At 47.2% G+C, this 21,257-nt stretch overlaps 1 protein-coding gene across 1 annotated transcript in view; it reads left to right on the top strand.

Annotated features, from left to right (window-relative positions):
- Positions 1 to 20,719, top strand: part of LOC124596300 (protein BUD31 homolog) — a 53,468-nt gene extending 32,749 nt beyond the window's left edge. The window contains exon 5 of the mRNA XM_047135405.1: positions 20,512 to 20,719. Coding sequence (XP_046991361.1) covers positions 20,512 to 20,562 — 51 coding nt within the window. The 3' untranslated portion in view covers positions 20,563 to 20,719. The remainder of the gene's footprint in view (positions 1 to 20,511) is intronic.
- The last annotated feature ends 538 nt before the right edge of the window (positions 20,720 to 21,257 follow it).

The raw sequence follows: 21,257 nt of genomic DNA, 5'->3' as shown, positions 1-21,257 counted from the left end.
AGCCTACCCCTCAAAAATCTTTCAATTAATAGCGGATGGGATTATTTTTAATCGAGAGAACAAGAACTCTTCAGAAAATTTGCACTCTTTATTGCCTACTAGCTAATAACTTGCTGTTTTGTCTGACATAAAATTAAATATAGGATACATAAAACAAATAAAGACAAGAGACAAGCAAGAAAGTACAGATTTCTTCAATCCTTGGCTCCTAGAATTTTCCTCTCTTATGTTGCTACAGCTTTACATGGCATGCTTTCCTTTCTGCGAAGGAATCTATTACCTCATCAAAGTTTGTCAAACCTTTTGCTACATGAAAATTCGAAATGTTGTTATGTAGTACTGAAAAAGCTGTTAATACAAATAATACCCAAGACTGGTGTGGTTTCTCGATCTGATTACGTCTATATAGTTACTGTCTGCTAGATAAAACAAAATAGGCCTTTCTAATATTGCAGCAATTTTGTAACACACACGAGGCTGTTTTGGCACAAATGGTCATTTTTATAACATGGCAGAATATAAATCACGAAGTACCAATATCAAATGCCTATTAGGCCTACTACATGCAAAAAGCACCTTATTCTTCCATAGTGTGTGATGTTTTCGTTTTTTCTCCTTCCTCGTTCTAACAAACGATCTTGTCATCACCAATTACTTCCACAATAGAACTTAAGCGGCTGCTAGCAGGGGACTGTACAATCGGTCCTTACTAGTGTAGCAATCTCACCAAAAATTTTCTGTCAAAATTTCATTTTCTTGGATACACTGAAAAGATAATACGTAATCTTTCTCACGTGTTATTCCTGTTAGTCGTTTATTTCCATTCTGGTATTCTGCATCTATGGATTTCGCTAGTTATTATAACAACTCTGATCATTCGCAAACCCAGTCGACATAATCAGACAGCGTTTGGCATTCATTTGTGCAGCTTCACTCCGCTCAGCTCATATAGTCCTGTCCCCTTTTGTCTGCGGGAAATTTATTTCTAGATGCAACAAGGATTCTTATGACAGAGACTTTACGTACACTATGCACGCATTCAAAAATAAACTTAAAATGTGTGTTCAAAAATGTTCAGAAACCAACAGGGATGCGTTTCAAACTCATACGAATAATCTATAAACCAACTTGCGCTGGATGCTAGGTGCTTTGTGAAAAAAAGTTGTTTTTCCCTCAAGAATATGAATTTGGCGCCCCCTTTTCCCGGTAGCATCTAGCTGCTTGCTGAGACTGCTTGCACAGCCAACAGCCACATTCCCGTAGCCAGAAGCAGCAGAATCTACTGCTCAAACGCGACTCGACTGCGCACGCGCATGAGCCCGCTCATAAGTGCTAAAACGAATCTAATGTAAACAGTTGTAACTTCACGCCCGTCAGAGGCAATTTGTTGTTATGAAGCATGCATAGTGTTCCTAAAGCCTTTGACACATTTTGCTGTTGGCAGACGCTTGCATGAGCACTGTGTGTTGTCGTGTATAGCACATTTCCTTTGCAGTTTAAGTTATTTTCGTTTTCTCTCGTTTATGTTTTGTTGTTGAAGTATTATTCTGCAGTAGCGGGATACAGTAATAATTGTTAGAGTATCGTTTCTTACCAGTCAGAATTACAAAAATTTCCTGAAAACTAAATCAATGAAAAAAACTCCCATAATTCTAAAAACATTCCCAGGTTTTTCCCGGATCTCCTGGTTGTCCCGGGTCATATACACCCTTAATAGGGAATGCTCACAGTGAGAAGCAAGCAGGCAACCATGCTGCAAATGCACTCTTGTGCTTCCTATAGCTGACTCAGTGAGTTTGAAAGGGGTTGAATTGGGTGTTTCAAATGCTGGGATGGGCTTTTTAGAAAATTGCCACACAAATTGTACATACTGCATTAGTTGTGCAACGATGTTGATATCTGTGGACCACACCTATAGACGAGGTTCTGTACAACCACACACCACAGGTGTCTCCCCCTGTGGGTCCGGGGGTTAGAATAGGCCTGTGGTATTCCTGCCTGTCGTAAGAGGCAACTAAAAGGAATCCCACACGTTTCAGCCTTTATGTGATGGCCTCAGTCGAGTTTGACCTCCCATCTTTCTAAATTTTTCCAAATAGCGAGCCTTACATGGTGCATTGTGTCCATCATGCATTGAGATCTTTAGCCCACTTTCTTGTCGTCGCATGGCTGTCCCGCTCATTCTCCATCTCTTAGGCGTGGACACCTTCCTGGATGCAGTGTCACTTTCTGCGCTGACGATGTACATGGACTTCTTGGCACCACATATCCAGCACGGTAGCCAATCCGTTAAGGTGGGGCTGCCATGTACCCTGTTGGTTGTAGCCATCTGACAACACAGCGATTGCTCTGCTGATGCCTGCACTGTTAACTCCCCATGTATGCCATGGAGTAGGTGCCCATCTCCCTGGGGCATAAAGACTCCCGGCAATGGCCATCCTGCCAGGTGGCCCTTGTTGGTGCTGGGTGGCACCAATGCGGAGGGTCCCTGGTCTGAGTGGGTGGCATCAGGGTGGATGATGTGCGATGAAGTGTACCACGTCATCTCTTGCAGGTGATCAAATCACCAGCAGTCCCTACGTGTTCCAAATCTCAGTAAAATGCAAGGAAGTATGACCCTAAATCATTCCCCTCTCTGGCCACACAATGGGAGGAATGCCCGGCTAAGGATGGCGGCAAACCTTATTCAGCCCAGTACCTCGTATGTACAGAACTGATGGGGGCACCTTTGTTTCGATGAAACAACAGCTTTTTGTAGACCATTTAGAGGGCAAGTTTTGGGCGGTGGAGGGTTTGTCCAAAATGCGGTCAGGGTCAGTCTTGATAAAAACAGCATCCTCTGCCAGGCACAGGCATTACTCGCTTGTGACAAGCTTTAGGGTGATGTTTCTGTTACCATCACGCCCCATAAGAGCTTAAATATGGTCAAGGGTATTATAGTCCACAGGGACCTTCTTCTGCAATCTGACGAGGAGCTGCACGCAAGCTTAGTGACTAGGCGTTCATTTTGTCTGACGTGTCCAACAGGTCCGAGGAATAATCAGGTTGCCACCACTGCCTTCATCTTGGCCTTAGAGGGTGACACATTGCCCGAGAAGGTAAAGTTGATGGTCCACCGCTGTGATGTAAAGCCATATATAGCCCTCCCCCTATGTAGTGCTTTAAGTGCTGGAAGTTCAGCCATAAGACTTCCCATTGTACTTCCAAGGTCACATGTTGAGATTGTGGATGTTTATCACATCGCAATACTCCATGTGCCCCGCTTCCCATCTGTGTCATTTGCGGAGAGCATTATTCCCCTTGCTCACCAGACTGCAGGATTTTACAGCACGAAAGGAAAATCATGGAATATCAGACCCCGGATCGACTGACCTACACTGAGGCTAAGAGGAAATTTGAGCGTCTACATCTTGTGGCTACAGCCACCTCTTACACTGCCGCTATGAGAACAGTTGTAGCCCCATCCGTTCCGCAAATTCCGGTCGGCTCTCAGAGCCGGAAAACTGCACCTGCCCGCTTGATGGTGGGGCGCACTTCCCTCCCTGTTGCTCCCACATGACCTACCTCAGGAGCATACTCCCCCCCCCCCCCACCCCCCACCCCCCCACCCCTTCTCCTTCCCAACCATCGGGGGTGCCAGTCCCCACTTCTCAGCTGGAGAAGCGTAAGTATTCTTCAGCACCTCTCACTAGGAAGGGACCCCTTGTGTCATTTCCTTCCCAGATTTTCTGCTAGTGGGAAAGATGACTCCCACCAGTTGCTGAATTGCTGAAAAGTAGCTGGTCATAGGGCTTCATGATCATCCTCAGTCCTGGAGACAGAATCAGTCAAGCCCTCCCAGCCAGAGAAACCCAAGGAGCAGCGAGAGAAATCCAAACAGATGGTCCCCAAAGGGACTTCTGGTGGCACCCACACCACCGCTACCTACAAGCTTTGCTTCTGGGGATGAGGTGGAGATTCTAGTGTCAGCCGAGGACCTAAATCCCGTCTGACCCTCGGACACCATGGATACAGACTGCTCAGGAAATAAAGCGCTGGCAGCAGGTGACCCTGAGGCATAAACTGCCTCATTGAATGTTCCATGCTTCCCAGTCTCATGATGATGTCATCCTCCATGCCCATGAACACCTGCTCAGATGGGCTTTAATCAAGGTGGACTGGGAAACTTTTACCCCTGCTGTCACCATTGAAGCTCCCACACATGGTAACATCAATGTGATGGTTGAGCAGGTGACTACAGGAATTGTTTCTGCGACAGAAAACGCGATCCCTTGCTCATTAGGGTGCCCGTGGTGAAACACAGTCCCTCGGTGGTTGCCGGAAGTCGCTGAAGCAATTAAGGAGCGTCGGTGAGCTCTACAGCGGCACCCTTCCCTGGAGCACCTCATAGCCTTTAAACGGCTCTGTTCCCGTGTGCGCCGTCTTATCAGATGACGGAAGCAGGAGTGTGGGAGAGAGATGTCTTACCATTGGGTGTCATATGTCACCTCCCCAAGTCTGGGCAAAGATCAAACGTGTTTTCGGGTACCAGTACCCCAACAGGTGTTCCCGGTGTTAACATAAACGGCGTGTTATCTACCGACAAAATTGCAGTTGCCGAGCACTGTGCTCAAGCCTCTCTATCGGAGAATTGCCCCCAACTGTCGCACTCTCAAACGGCGGCTGTAAGGAAAAGTGATTTCGTTCACTACATCCCACAGTGAATCCTTTAACGACGCGTTTACAGAGTGGCCTATCCTCAGTGACCTGGCATATTGCCTGGTCACAGCTCCTGGTCTAGATCGCATCCACAGTCACATGAGTAAACATCTCTCATCTGACTAAAAGTGAAATCTCCTCGTTGTCTTCAACTGCACCTGGTGCAATGCGTCTTTCCATCGCAATGGTGCGAGAGCACCATCATTGTGGTGCTCAAACCCGATAAAAACCCGCTTGTTATGGAAAGCTATTGGCCCATCAGCCTCACAAACATTCTTGGTAAGCTGCTGGAACGTTTGGTGTGTTGACAGTTGGGTTGGGTCCTGGAGTCGTGTGACCTACTGGCTCAATGTCAGGGCGGCTTCCGCCAGGGTCTCTCTACCGCTGATGATCTTGTGTCCCTTGAGTCTGCCATCCGCACATCCTTTTCCAGACACCAACACGTGGTTGCCATCTTTTTTTTGTTAGCGAAAAGTGTATGACACGACTTGGCGACATTATATCCTTGCCACATTATACGAGTGGGGTCTCCGAGGCCCACTCTCGATTTTTATCCAAAATTTCCTGTTGCTTCGTACTTTCTGTGTTTAAGTTAGTTCCTCCCATAGTTCCACCCATATCCAGGAGAATGGGGTCCCGCAGGGCTCCATTATTGGTTGTGTCTCTATTTTTAGCGCCCATTGACGGTCTAACGGCAGCTGTAGGGCCATGCGTCTTGCCTACTCTGTATGCGGTTGATTTCTGCATTTCTTACTGCTCCTCCAGTACTGGTGTTGCTGAGCGGCGCCTACAGGGATCCATTCACCAGGCGGTGTCATGGGCTCTAGCCCACAGCTTTCAGTTTTCAGTTGCAAAGTCTTGGGTCTTGCACTTCTGTCGGCATTGTTCATCCGGCACCAGAACTTTATCTTACTGACAATCTACTCACTGTAGTGGAGGCATATCGATTCTTAGGACTGGTTTTCGATGCCCGATTGACTTGGCTACCTCATCTTCGTCAACTTGAGCAGAAATGCTGGCAGCATCCCGGCGGCGGCCTCAGTGTCACGTTTACTCGACCCAGTGCAACACTGTGGCATTCGCCTAGCGACGGTAGCTTTTAGAATGAGTCTGGTGACCAGTGTCCTGGTGGAGGCCAGAGTTCGCCCATTCAAAGTTAGGCGTGAACAACTGCTTGCTAGTTACGTTACACACGTTCATAGTTCTCCTGCATATCCAAATTACGTCTCCTTTTCCCACCCCCTGGCAGCCTGTCTCCCGCATCAGCAGCCCGGTCAGGGCCAACGATTGTGGTTCGCGTGCTATCCCTTTTGTTTGAACTGAGTCCTTCCCTTTACCACCTATACTTGAGGTCCATTCACATACACCTCCATGGTGTACACCTAGGCTGCGGCTTTGCCTGGACCTTTCACATGGCCCTAAGGACTTAGTTAACCGTATGACTCTCCGCTGTTGCTTTCTTTAGATTCTCGACATGTACCGGGGCCGTGAAGTGGTTTACACTGATGGCCGATGGTAAAGTTGGTTTTGCGTATAGAACAACACTCCTTGCCCAATGCGTGCAGTGTTTTCACTACAGTGCTGGCGGCAATATTTCGTGCTCTTCAGCACATCCACTCATGCCCAGGTGAGTCATTCATCCTGTGTACTGATTCCTTGGGCAGCCTGCAAGCTAGTGACCAGTGCTCCAGCTCAGAAGTGGGACTGATATCACCGATGGTGGTGGTGGTGGTGGTGGTGGTGGTGGTGGGGGTGTTGCTCCCGAAGTAGGTGGTGCGAGAGCAACAGGGAGTGAAATGTCCCCCACCGTCAAGGGGGCAGGTTAAGTCTTCTAGTTCCGAGAGGCGACAGGAATGTGAGGAACTGATGGGACGAAAAATGTTCTCGTAGCAGCGGTGTAAGAGGTGGTCATAGCCACAGGATGTAGGTGCTCAAATTTCCTCTTAGCCTCAGTGTAGGTCAGTCGGTCCAGGGTCTTAAATTCCATGATTTCCCTCTCTTTCTGTAAAATCCTGCAGTCTGGCGAGCAAAGTGAATGATGCTCTCCACAGTTGACACAGATGGGAGGCAGGGCACATTGAGTATTGGGATGTAATAGACGTCCACAATGTCGACATGTGACACTGGAAGTACAGTGGGAAGACTTACGGCTGAACTTCGAGCACTTAAAGCATTGCTTAGGGGGAGGGATCTATAGCTTGACGTCAGAGGTAGACCATCACCATGACCTTCTCAGGCAATATGTCACCCTCAAAAGCCAAGATGAAGGCACCGGTGACAACCTGATTATCCCTCGGACCCTGATGAACGCGCCACACGAAATGAACACCTTGCCGCTCTAAATTTGCGTGCAGCTCGCTGTGAGACTGCAAAAGAAGGTCCATGCGGAATATAATACCCTGGACCATATTTAAGCTCTTATGGGGTGTGATGGTAATGGATAAATCCCCAACTTGTCACAAATGAGTAATGCCCGTGACTGGGCAGAGGATGCTGTTTTTATCAAGACTGAGCCAGAGTGCATTTTGGACAAGCCCTACACCTCCCTAAACTTGTCCCACATATGCTTCACAAAAGGTTGGATTAAAAGAGGGAGGAAGGGACCAAACTAAGAGGTCATCAGTCCCTTGTTCCGAATAAAACAATGCCCCAAGTGTGAGAATAGAACAAACGAGACTGACAAAACAAAAGAAAATGAAAGGAAAAATCACAAGAACAATGAAGGGCAACAGATGAGTAAATGGACAAAAGGGGGACAAGAAAACCACTTCCCCATCTTCCTGTCACTGCCCCGGCATCAGGCCCATGGACGCCTGCCCAGATGGCCTTTAGACAAGGCAGACTGGGATACTTTCACCTCTGCTGTCACCATTGAATCTCTCCCACATGGTAACATCGATGTGATGGTTGAGCAGGTGACTACAGGAATCGTTTCTGTGGCAGAAAACACAATCCCTCGCTCTTTAAGGTGCCCCCTGCAAAAGGCTGTCCCTTGGTGGTCGCCAGAAGTCTCTGAAGCAATTACGGAACGTCGGCGAGCTCTACAGCTACATAAGCGGCACCCTTCCCTGGAGCACCTCATAGCCTTTAAACAGATCTGTGACCGCATTCGCCAACTTATCAAACGAGGGAAGCAGGAGTGTTGGTTGAGACGTGTCTCAACCATTGGATGCCATACGTATCCTTCCCAAGTCTGGGCAAAGATCAAACGTGTTTTTGGGTACCAGACCCAACAGGTGTTCCCGGTGGTAACATAAATGGCGTGTTATCTATCTATGAAAACGCAATGGCCGAGCACTTTGCTAAGCACTATGCTCAAGCCTCTGCATCGGAGAATTACCCCCACCTGTCACACTCTCAAATGGTGGCTGGAAGGGAAATTCCTCTCGTTCACTTCAGGCCACAGTGAATTCTATAACACACCATTTACAGAGTGGGAGCTCCTCAGTGCCCTTGCACGTTGCCCTGACATAGCTCCTGGGCCAGATCGGATACACAATCAGATGATTAAACATATCTCATCTAACTAAAAGCGACATCTCCTCATCTTCAACGAGATCTGGTGTGGTGGAGTCTTTCCATCCCAGTGGTGGGAGAGCACCATTCTGGTGCTCAGTTCTGATGAAAACTTGCTTGATGTGGATAGCTATCGGCCCATCATCCTCACGTACGTTCTTTGTAAGCTGCTGGAATGTATGGTGTGTCAGCAGTTGGGTTGGGTCAGGTCCTAGAGGCACATGGCCTAGTGGCTCCACGTCTGGGGGAGGCTTCCGTCAGGGTCGCTCTACCACCGATAATCTTGTGTCCCTTGAGCCTGCCATCCGCACAGCCTTTTTCATACGCTAACACCTGGTTGCCATCTTTTTTTATTTACAAAAAAATGTATGACACGACCTGGCGACAACATATTCTTGCCACATTATATGAGTAGGGTCTCCGAGACCCACTCCAGATTTTTGTCCAAAATTTCCTGTCGCTTCGTACTTCCTGTGTCCAAGTTAGTGCCTTCTGTAGTTCCACCCATATCCAGGAGAATGGGGTCCTGAAGGGCTCTGTATTGATTGTCTCTCTATTTTTAGTTGCCATTAATGGTCTAGCAGCAGCTGTAGGGCCATCCGTCTCACCTTCTCTGTATGCAGACGACTTCTGCATTTCGTACTGCTCAACCAGTACGTTGTTGCTGAATGGCGCCTACAGGGAGCCATCCACAAGGCGCAGTCATGGGCTCTCCCAGTTTTTGCCCACAAAGTAGTGTGTTATGCACCTCCGTCGGCATTGTACCATTCATCCAGAATCAGAACTTTACCTTAATGACGATCCACTCACTGTAGTGGCAACATATCGATTTTTAGGACGGTTTTTGACACCTTATTGACTTGGTTTCCTCACCTTCGTCAGCTTAAGTGGAAGTGCAGGCAGCACCTCAGTGCCCTCTGCTGCCTGAGCAACACCAACTGGGATGCAGGTCTCTCTACGCTGCTGAAACTCTACAGAGCCCTTGTTCAATCCCGCCTGCGGCGCCCTCAGCATTACGTTTACTCGACCCAGTGCACCACTGTGGCGTTCGCCTAGCGACAGGAGCTTTTAGGACGAGTCCGGTGACCAGCGTGCTTGTGGAGGCTGGAGTCCCTCCATTGCAGGGTAGACATGAACAACTGCTGGCCAGTTACGTTGCACATGTTTGTAGTTCTCCTGCACATCCGAATCACCATCTCCTTTTCCCACCCACGGTGGTTTATCTCCCGCATTGGCAGCCAAGGTCAGGGCTTCCAATTGCAGTTTGTGTACGATCTCTTCTTTCCAAACTGGATTCCTTGCATTTACGACCTGTACTTGAGGTCCATTCACGTACACCTCCATGGTGTAAACCTAGGCCGCAGCTTTGTGTGGACCTTTCACATAGCCCCAAGTACTCAAGTTAATCCCATGGCTCTCTGCTGCCACTTCCTCATGATACTTGACATGTACCAAGGTCACGAAGTGGTTTACACCAACGGCTGAATGGCTGATGGTCACGTCGGCTTCATGTATGTCCATGGAGGACATATTGAACAGCATTCCTTGCATGAAGCCACTGCCAAGCTGTTGGCTATATCTTGTGCTCTTGAGCCCATCCGTTCATGCCTTGGGGGGAGTTGTTTCTTCTGTGTAGTGATTCCTTGAGCAGCCTACAAGCTACTGACCAGTGCTACCCTCGTCATCCTTTGGTAGCAATCATCCAGGAGTCCATCTATGCCCAGAAATGGTCCAGTCATTCAGTGGTGTTTGTCTTGACCCCAGGTCATGTCGGAATCCCAGGCAACGAACTTGAGAACAGGCTACACGGAAACAGCTTTTGGAGATCTATGCAACCGACTTGCATTCAGTACTATGCTGCTAGGTTTTGCGGCTTTGGGAGATGAAAGGGCATAACCTCAGCACGCACAACAAACTGTGTGCCATTCATTAAAGAGACTACAAATGTGTGGCAGTCCTTCATGAGAGCCTCTCGCGGGGACTCTGTTGTTCTCTGTCAGCTCTGCGTTGGCCACACTTGGGTGACACATGGCTACCTCCTGCACCATGATGATCCACCTCAGCGTCGGTATGGTGCTCGGCTGACAGTGGCCCATATCTTGGTGAGCTGTCCTTCGGCTGCCCTGTGATGGACTCTTCAGTTACCGGACTTGTTGCCATTAATTTTAGCTGGCAGTATCTCATCGGCTAATTTAGTTTTACATTTTATATGTGACGGAGGGTTCTATCATTCTATATAAGTTTTAGCACGTGTCCTTTGTGTTCTCCACTCTAATGCTTTTTGGGTGGATGTTTTAATGTCTTGCAGAGTGGCTGGCTTTTCCTTTTTATTCTCGTGGTCGGCCAGCCACTGTCATGCCCTCTCTTGTTTTTACCCCTTCTACCAGTTTCTTGTATCCTCTGTGGTTTTATTTTCCTGTTTTGTCCATAGTAGTGTTGGTTGTCCTTCTGTCATTCTTCTGGCTCTTCCTTTCTCCTGTTATTGTGATGTATGTCTTCTTTCTTTCCTTATTTCCTTTGTGTAATTATTTTACCAGGAACAAGGGACCAATGACCTTGGAGTTTGGTCCTCTTCCCCCCCCCCCCCCCCCCCCATAAAATAACTACCAAAGCACAGATGAGGGGGGGGGGGTGAGCAATAACTATTGCAAACTGGTTATTATTGTGAGGCTAAAGGGCTGCAGACCTCGTCTTCTACTCTCACCACAGCATCAACATTAATGGCTGGACCAGTGCCATCAGAGGATCACTTGTCAGATGGTACGACATGCCATGGTCTTCAGTGATGAAAGGTCCCCCCAGGGGGTCCACAACTCTTTTGTGGATACGTGCGTAGCAAGCACGGGACCCCGAGCTAATATGGCCTTCCTTCCTTTCCGGGCTGCATACCTTCACTTTCCGCATCCCCCTCCCCCCCCCCATCTTCGCCACCCCCCCCCCCCCCCTCCCCACCCCACCTCCGCCTCTTTCCTTCCATTTCTCCCTCTCTGGGAGTATGTTTTGTGCCTACATTCGGAGACGGACGCTCGAAACTGTAACAAATTCTTTGCTTTCTCTGCTTGCAAGTCTTCGTCCTTCCTTTGTCCTTCTCTTTTCCTTACCTCTTCTCTTTGCCCTTTTCTCCACTGCGGCGTTTGAGACCTCTCTTCTTTCCTTTCCCTTTCTCTTTTTTCCTCCCTGTGCCTGTCTGAAGGCCGACCCACACATTTCCATGCGTAGCCGGTGACGGGGTAATGCGTAATTCCCCGCCCCGGGTAGACAGGTAGGACACGGACGTACCTCCTGGTAACGGCCAGGCCCAGAGAGGGGTGATTACCCGAAAGTGCCGATTGGTCCCTCCGTCCGTTTGTCGGGAGGTGTGACCTGAGGTGTGAACAATCACCTAAGGCGGGAGTGCCCTCAGAGAGGGCCCCCACAAGGAAGGAGTGTGCCATCGGAAACGCCGGTAAACATGGGGGATACTTTCGCAATGGTTTTCTTATCTTCTACTATGTCAGCTCACAAGCGTAAGTTCAATGAGTCTCAGCCACAGACCGTCTTTCCATTGTTGCCACAGTTCCTTGTTGTTTCTCGGTCTGACGAAGGTCACGACTTCTCTACGGTCAACCCTTTCATTATTCAGAAAGGTGTCAACGCAATTGCAGGTCCTGTAAAGTCTTGTTCCAGATTACGAAATGGCACCTTGTTGTTAGAAACAGTCAGTGCCCTCCAGGCACAAAAATTGCTGTGTACTTCACTGCTACACACCTTCCCTGTCCGGGTGGACCCGCACCGTACTTTAAATTCATCACGTGGGGTCGTGTATACACGCTCCCTCGACAGATTGTCCGACGAGGAAATTCAACACTACCTGTCTGACCAGAGCGTAACAGCAGTTGATAGTCATGAAAAGGGTTGACACGAACATCATTCCAACCCGTACTGTCTTCTTGACATTTGACAAAGGTCAACTCCCATCGAAAATCAAAGCAGGCTATGAGATAATTTCCATTCGCCCTTACATCCCGAACCCTACGCGTTGCTGTCGGTGTCAGCGGTTCCGTCACACCAGCCAGTCCTGTTCCAATCCAACCAAATGTGTTACGTGTGGCAAGGATGCCCATGAGGGTGCTTGTCCACCTCCATCCCCTCGTTGCATCAACTGTATGTTTGACCACGCTGATTCCTCTCGAGATTGCCCCATTTTTAAAGATGAAAAGCTCATTCAGGACATCAGAGTGCTGCTCGAAAATTATTCGCCAGTCGACAGCCCACCGTGCCTCAGACAGGAAAATTCAGCACTGTCCTTGCTTCTCTTCGGCCAACAAAGGAGGCGGCCACGCAGACTTGCGACCTCACCTTTAGTGCCACGGTCGTCAGATCGGCCAGCGCAAAGATCGCCCGTTCAACCTCCCCACTTTCGCCTGCCCACTCTATGGCTCACCCTTCATCGGGTTCTGCTAAATCTCGAGCCCAAAAGTCAGACACCAAGACTTCGAAAAAGAGCATACTCGTGAAGATTTTTTACATACCCCAACTTCACAACCATCAGTTCCTCCTTCATCTAAACATCATGTTTCCAAGAAGGCTAGTAAGAAACCCAGTTCATCTCCTTCTCCGCCAAGGCAAGTCTCATCTACAGCACCACCTGGCAGTAATCGCCCTCGGCCGTCTTCTGTGTCGCCGAGGTGCACTGCTGGCGGCCGATCAACCGGCCGATCGCTGGTGGCAGGAGCTGCTCCTGAACAACGTATGGATCAGGATCTTCTGCCTTCGGCTGAATGCCATTCCATGCTGTCGGTCGCAAGCTCTGAGCAGTCGCTGAGTTGACGGCAACCTTGGTCACATTCCTCCATTTTCTGTTCACCCTATGTCCATTATCCACTGGAATATCCGCGGCCTTCGAGCTAATCGGGATGAATTGTCGATCCTCTTACGATCCTACTCGGCGGTCATCTTCTGTCTTCAGGAAACAAAGCTGCGTCCCCATGACCGCTTTGTTCTCCCCCATTTTCAGTCCGTCCGATTTGATCTCCCCTCTATTGAAGGCACTCCAGCACATGGAGGACTCGTGATTCTTCTCTATGATACTCTCCATTATCACCCAATCCCCTTAAACAATTCCTTCCAAGCTGTCCCTGTCCGTCTTTCCCTTTCTGGATATACCTTTTCTCTTTGTACTGTATACATTCCATCGTCCGCACCAATGGCGCGAGCTGATCTCCTTCATCCTCTTGGTCAGCTTCCACCCCCCTATTTGCTGGTTGGGGACTTCAATGCCCACCACCCACTTTGGGGATCTCCACATCCTTGTCCGCGTGGCTCACTATTGCTAGACGTCTTCCACCAAGCGGATCTAGTTTGCCTCAACACTGGGGACCCTACATTTTTGCCTGCCTCCACGACAAATTTCTCTCATTTGGACCTTTTGGTTGGTACTGTTCCGCTAGCTCGGCACTTCGAATGGTTCGCCCTTGATGATGCACACTCTGGTGACCACTTTCCATGTGTCCTTCGACTGCAGCCTCAACAGCCATCAGCCATATATGCGCCCGTGACGCTGGAAGTTTGGCCAAGCCGATTGGACACTTTTTTTCGTCTCTAGCGACATTCGATGACCGCCACTTTCCTAGCGTCGACGATGAGGTCACACATATTACAGACGTTATTCTTACAGCTGCGGAACGTTCAATACCTCGCACCTCCACATTGCCGCCCCCCCCCCCCCCCCCCCCCCCCACCCCGGTTCCATGGTGAAACGCAGCATGCCGTGACGCAATACGTGAGCGGCGACGTGCTCTTCGCGTTTTCCGCCACCATCCTACTTTGGACAACTGTATCCGCTATAAGCAGTTCCGAGCGCGATGTCGTCGCATCAGCCGCGATAGCAAGAAGGAAAGCTGGAAATTCTTTACTAGCTCATTTAACACCTTCACTCCCTCCTCGGAAGTTTGGAGTCGGATTCAACGGTTCTCAGGTGCGCCTAGTTTCTCCCCGGTCTCTGTGCTCACTGTTGCGCATGATACATTAGTGGACCCCGTCGCAATTTCTATCTCATTAGGTCAACACTTTGCTGAGATTTCGAGCTCTTCAAATTACCCGCCAGTGTTTCTCCCGAAGAAACGTGCAGCGGAAGTGCGACCTCTCAAAATCGCGATAGCTACAATACTGTTTTCTCCATGCGGGAACTCCAACGTGGACTCTCTTCTTCTCGCTCCTCCGCCCCAGGACCGGATTGTATCCACATCCAAATGTTGCTGCATTTATCATACCATAGTCTGCTTTACCTTGTTCGCCTTTATAATTGAATTTGAACAGACAGTACTTTCCCAGACGATGGCGGAAAGCTATCCTGTTCCGAAACCTGGAAAGGACAAACATCTCCCTTCTAGCTATCGCCCCATTTCTCTCACGAGTAGTGTATGTAAGGTTTTGGAGCGTATGGTGAATTGCCATTTCGCTTGGTGGCTGGAGTCTCGCAGTCTTTTAACATCTGCCCAATGCGGTTTCCGAAAGCATCGTTCTGCAGTTGACCATCTTGTTGCTCTCTCCACTTATATCATGAACAATTTTCTCCGGAAACGCCAAACAGTAGCAATATTTTTTGATCTGGAGAGAGCATATGATACCTGTTGGAGGACAGGCATCCTCCGCACACTGTTCTCTTGGGGCTTTCGAGGTCGGCTGCCCCTTTTTCTTCACGAATTTATGGCAGAGCGCACATTTAGAGTGCGGGTGAACACCACTCTCTCCCGTACTTTCTCCCAAGAAAACGGGGTACCCCAGGGCTCCGTGCTGAGTGTCGTACTGTTTGCCATTGCCATAAATCCGATTATGGATTGTCTCCTTCCTGATGTCCCGGGCTCCCACCTGGGACCTGTCAACCTTCCGTTTTCGGACGTCGCTAAATTCTTGGGTCTTATGTTTGACAGAAAACTGTGCTGGTCATCCCACGTCTCCTATCTTTCGGCTCGCTGTCTGCGATCCCTCAACACCCTCCGTGTCCTGAATGGTACCTCCTGGGGAGAGGACCGAGTGGTCCTTCTCCACCTCTATCGCGCCTTAGTGCGCTCGAAATTGGACTATGGAAGCATAGTCTACTCCTCTGCTCGGCCGTCTATTCTTCAGCGTCTCGACTCTATCCACCACCGTGGATTACATTTAGTGTCTGGAGCTTTTTACACCAGCCCTGTGGAAAGCCTTTATGCTGAGACTGCTGAACCTCCGCTGTCCAATCGGCGAGCTGTCCTTCTGAGTCATTATGCTAGCCATCGGTCTTCCATGCCTGCTAATCCGGCCCATGAAATTTTTTTCGACGCCTCCTTGGATGTAGGGTATGCAGGCCACCCTTCCTCCCTACTACCACTGTGAGTCCGCTTCCGTCAACTGCTCCATTCTCTTTCCTTCCGCTTTCCTAAAACCTTCTTGACAACTTGGGGTACAGCACCGCCTTGGCTCTGTCCCCGGATCTGCCTGCTCCGTGACCTTTGTCAATTTCCCAAGGATGGTACCCCTTCACTTGTTTATCGTCAGGCATTTGCTGCTCTATGTGCACAAATGAAGGAAGCCACATTTATTTACGCTGATGGCTCGAAAACATCGTTAGGTGTAGGGAGTGCCTATATTGTTGGCGACACCCCAAATCGATTTCGGCTTCTCGACCGGTGTTCGGTTTATACTGCGGAGCTTTACGCTGTTCTCCAGGCTGTCCAATACATCCGCCGCCATCAGCGGATACATTATGTTGTCTGTTCAGATTCTCTCAGCTCTCTCCTCAGTCTCCAAGCTCTCTACCCTGTCCACCCTCTGGTCCACCAGATTCAGGACTGCCTGTGCTTGCTCCATTTGGGGGGCGTCGCTGTGGCTTTCCTCTGGCTCCCAGGACACGTTGGTATCTGTGGCAATGAGGCAGCCGATATAGCGGCCAAGGCTGCAGTCTCTCTTCTTGGCCCAGCTATTCGATCGATTCCCTTCGCCGATCTACGGAGCGTTTTATGTCGTCGTGTTGTTCTTTTATGGCACGCACATTGGTCGACATTTCCCCATAATAAATTGCGGGACGTGAAAGCTCTTCCCTGTGCTTGGACCTCTTCCTCCCGAACGCATCGTCAGGAGGAGGTAATTTTAACTAGACTCCGGATAGGGCACTGTCTTTTTAGCCATCAACATCTTTTAAGCGGCGATCCTCCCCCACTCTGTCCCCACTGCTCTCAGCTGTGGACGGTAAGACACCTTTTGAGTGCCCCTATTTTACTCCGTTACGCACCCGTCTACAGCTGTCGCCTGATATATCGTCCATTTTAGCAGATGGCACGCGCTTGGCCGATCGCGTTCTTGAGTTTATTAGTGCCAGTGAGATGACGTCAGTCATTTGAAGTTCTTTTTGGGGACAACCAACCCCCTTTCTGTAGTGGATTTTTAAGCTTTCCTTCTGCTTTTAGTTTCTCCAATTTTTTGAGTTTCGTTCCCATTGCTGCTGCTTTCCATTTTTGTTTTTTACCGTTTCCTAAGTCACAGACCGGGCACTAATGACCATAGCAGTTTTGCACCCTAAAACCAAAACAAACAACAACAACAAAGTGATGAAAGGAGATTCTGCCTACTTTGCGCATACGATGTAGACTTGGCAAACACTGCCTTCTAGAGTGATCCCATCCCAGGGCTTATGGTGTGGGTTGTGATTAGCTACAAATCTCATTCATCTTTTGTGTTTCTAGAGGGGACAATGACCAGCACTTAGTGCAGATGTGTTGTTAGACCCATTCCGCCATCCTTTCAAGAGGAAGGTGAAGTGTTGGTCCAACAGGGTAATGCTCACCCGCACACTGCGTGCGAGACTAGACGTGCTTTGCGAGATACGCAGCAACTTCCCTGGTCAGCACGATCTCTGGACTTGTCTCCAGTTTGAGCATATGTGGGATACAATGGGACGAGAAGCGACTCGTGTGCCTCCTCAACAAACAGCCTGCAGAACTATGTGAGTAGGTCGAGCAGATGTGGCATAACATATCCCAGGACAGTATTTACCATCTATAGAATTGACTGGATGCCACATAAGTGGCTGCCCATGGAGGCTACACAACATACTAAATGGGAGTTTCAGCATGGGTTGATGCCTGGTATGCCAGAACCACTTGTGCTGTTAATCTGTAAATATAATCATTTCGTGTAATCCATATGCACTGTTGCAACAATAAACTTTTTTACACTTCCAACATTGAATTATTCAGCACAACTTTGTTACTCTGTTGAAGTATGATGCAAACCAGCTGTGCTGAAGCCATCAATTCCATAAAACTCAAGTTTTTCAAAGAGAGTAACATGATGTACACAATGAAATACCTTGGGAACATCACGAAAATACTAGCTAATGATATTTTATAATTTGTGAATTGTGCCGTTTGATTAGTGGTTGTATAAAAAGGATTCTTTTGAGCAACCCTTCTAGAATCCAAACTGTGACATGCTAAGTAAATTGTTTCCACTTAAGTATGAGACTTCTCTTGAGTACTTTGTTATTAAATATTTTGGAAAAGTTGACAGTAGGGAAAATTGCATATTTTAACCTGTCCGGAAAAATTCCCTGTGCCACTTACGCATTCATATATCACTAAGGACATTACTTACTAATCATCTCAGGTGCAGATTTGAGGGTGCAAATAAGACCTCTTCTCAGTCAGAGGTGGAACATCATGCATTGGACTACTACCCCCTCTGATAAACTGCACACTACCAGGGAGGCTACTGCTTCAAAATGTTCCTCCTTGAAGATGTCTCCGCATTTGTTGTGCCAGACCAATCCATAATTTAATCTTGTTTAATGAGTCACCCCCATGTTTTGGTTGTGAAGCCTTACAGACAGTAGTGTACATCATGGTGGTGCCCCCTTCTTATAGTTATCCCTGCTAAGCATGATCTTCTGGATTCCTCATCTCTAATATCTGCAGACAATGTACAGGCAGTTGAATGGGTTTCCTTGTTTCGCTGAGAATGTGGTTTTCGTTCTTAGCTATAACATTTTAAACTACTTTTGGAGCAGGGGCAGGATCATTGGGGTTGAGGTGTGGCACCACATATTACTCGTGTCGAGAGCCTGTGTATCAGGAGAATGACTCGTGTGCACAGTGACATATGGTTGAGTATGTAGTTCTAATTTTCATCCATCAGAGTCCAGTAGTGCTCAGAGACATTCAAGAAACAGGTCAAGAGAATGTTTTTGTGAATTGTTGTTTATTTATTGAAGGCTTTTTTGTTTATTTATATTTGCACAGTTTTGTATATGCTTTTAATAACGTGAATGATGCATGAATGTGCTGTAAAGTAAATATGTGTATCATTGTTCTACTAATAAACACTGTACGATCTAGGCTGAGAAAGTTTTAACACAGTGTGAATGCAGACGACGGGGAATTTTGTATCACAATACGTTAAGTAAGTTTATGGTAAAAGGAAAGCTGATTTGAGTGCAAATGAAAATAGTTATTAACGTAAATTATAAACAAAGTATCAGAATGGAAGTATTTATTTCGGTGGAAAAAGTACAGTTCAAAAGTATGTTATTTGGTGATTGGTTAGTCATGAAAAGTGCGGACTAAAGCAGGAGAATAATGTTTTTCTATTGGCTTAAAGAAAACTGACAAATCAGAACAGAGTATTCTTCGTGCGTCTTTTCTCTTGGATATATAGAATTCTTACAGCAGTCTAAAGTAGTAGGAGCCCAGCCCTTCAATGGTACGGTCGTGTGTAGTATAAGCTATGAAGGAATTTATAATTTGCCGGTTTTAGTTGTGCTACATGTTCCAAAAGTGTTTTAAACTGAAGGTATATTTATTCCGTGTGTTTTTCAGAAAGTATGGATTTTTTAAGTAATTTTGTGTATGAGAAAAGGCAGTAATTCCATGTGGTGTATTGAGCAGATGGGTGACTAAAAACTTGAGTGCATTAGACACTGATAAACGTAATAGTATGGCGAGCATTTTCATTTATGAGCAATCGATGCTTAGTAGCTGCTCAGATTTAGGGAAATACGTTACCATAAACTTACTTACCAGAATGAAAGGGTTTGTGTAGGACTGGGTTAAGATTAGCACGGGCTTGGCAGAGAACATGTACATTATCAAGATTCAGAATATACTTAAGTTTTGCCAGTATTTCTACCTTTCATTCGAAATTCAGACCTTTTCCTGATTTTTGGAATAGTTAAGTTTTACGCAGCCTGATGCGTGTTGCCGTACGGTAGGTTTCTGCTCAGCTTTCTTACTGGCAATCTGCTGCAATGAGTTCACAAGTAGGTGCAGGTAATGGACGAAAGGAACTGCACCGCCACAGCGTGTCCTGCTGCATGCTGTGTCTGGGTCACCATAGACTCTGCCAGCTGCCTTGGTCATCCCTCTTTTACTCTGTTTTAGTTGTGTTTAGATGCTGGTAGCCCATTTTTCTGCTGCAGCCTATTTTACATTTTAGGAGTAGGATTCTGATAAAGACAAGACCTTAAGGTCTTGGTAACCTGCCTGCTGGCTGAAGACAAAACAACAGTGGAGCAGATTTTTATACTTTCTCAAAGACAGTAGGTGCTGTTCCCATCTTTAACACCTTGACTGTAATAGGTCAGGGGAGTGTGGCTGCTGTTGAGGGATGGCCCCTGTCACATGTTGAATCTCGGGACATTCACTTGGTCCCACCCACCCACCTACTGACTTGATGTTCATTACGTTTTTAGCCTTTTTCCTATTACTGTTGCGAATCCTCCCCTCTAGAAGGTATTTTTTACTCCGTAACTGTTGTAGCCCTTCGTCTTCGAAGGGGTCAGTTACACACAAGGTTTCACGTGCCACAAATGAGTGCTATGGAGGTATTTGTTAGCTCTCTGATCTGCGTTCTGGACCATTTCATATACTTTTACCTCCCTGAATTATTTTTTAGCTGTGGCATCAACACCGCTTTCAATGTCTTGTTTTAACCCTGCTATACACTTTCATAACTCAAAATTCCTGGCTGACATCAATAACTCCAGATCTCTCTCTTTACCAAGGGCTGACAACATTACTGTTTAATCCCTTAACTCTGCAACCAACCATCCAGTAACTTAAATTGGTCGATGTGGACTTGCCTCTTCTTTTATTTTTGCAGGGGGTAATGCATTACTCAAATTAATTTGATTACTTTAGTAAGGAAAATAATTATTTTGTGTAGTCAAATTCATATGATTATTGCACCGTATTGTTTTGAGTCTTCTGTGTTGTCTGAGTATAGTGTCCACTATTTACCCCACTGAGTGATGCAGATTGATATTATTTTTTGATGCATTTTTCCTTGCAGGGTCGCATTGTGGAATGTATTCACTGTGGCTGCAGAGGGTGTTCGGGATAAATTCACACTTCGATGAACTGGAGTGTATGAAGTCAGTGACAGTACTCGGCAGACTGATTGCCAGCAATAGAACGAATTTTCACAGACTTGATTTTTATTGCAATTTTTTCATGTACATTATTACCATTTCTTAATAAAGTTATCTGTTTAAATAGAACAATGTTTTAATTTCAGAAAAGGAGAAATGCTTGTTATTAAATCCTTAAATGTGTACTGAGATTTAATGAAAAATGACATACACTTAATTGGTGGTACACGAAGGGTTAGTTAATGATGTTCCTTTTTCAAATGCCAACTGGTATAAAAGGAGAAGACACTACAAATATAATGTTTTGATTTTGTCTTAGAGCATCTTTATCTAGGTATCGTCTGCTGACATATGAAATAAATTCCTGTTCAGATGTATTAATAGGAGGAAATTTGATGATGCTCAGAGGATGTGGTAAAGTATATCCAGTCCAAAGTGATATTGAGTAATGCTTCTTTTCATCGGGGAGTGCAGGCAGTTGGAGAAATAGTAGCATCCTAAAGTCCTTCTTGGATCCAGCTTTATTGGGGCTGTCTGTTATGGGGACCCAGAGCCAAGAAAGTATCCTCTCCTGCGTTACCCAGTATCTTCTAAGATTGAAACAACTTCAGCACAGCCATCACTAGGGCTTACAATACATATCATTCTGCTCTGATATGAGGAAAAT

This window comes from Schistocerca americana, chromosome 2 (genome assembly GCF_021461395.2).
Source record: "Schistocerca americana isolate TAMUIC-IGC-003095 chromosome 2, iqSchAmer2.1, whole genome shotgun sequence".
Taxonomy (NCBI): domain Eukaryota; kingdom Metazoa; phylum Arthropoda; class Insecta; order Orthoptera; family Acrididae; genus Schistocerca; species Schistocerca americana.
The sequence above is the reverse complement of the archived record's forward strand: the minus strand, read 5'-3'. Positions and strand labels throughout refer to the sequence as shown.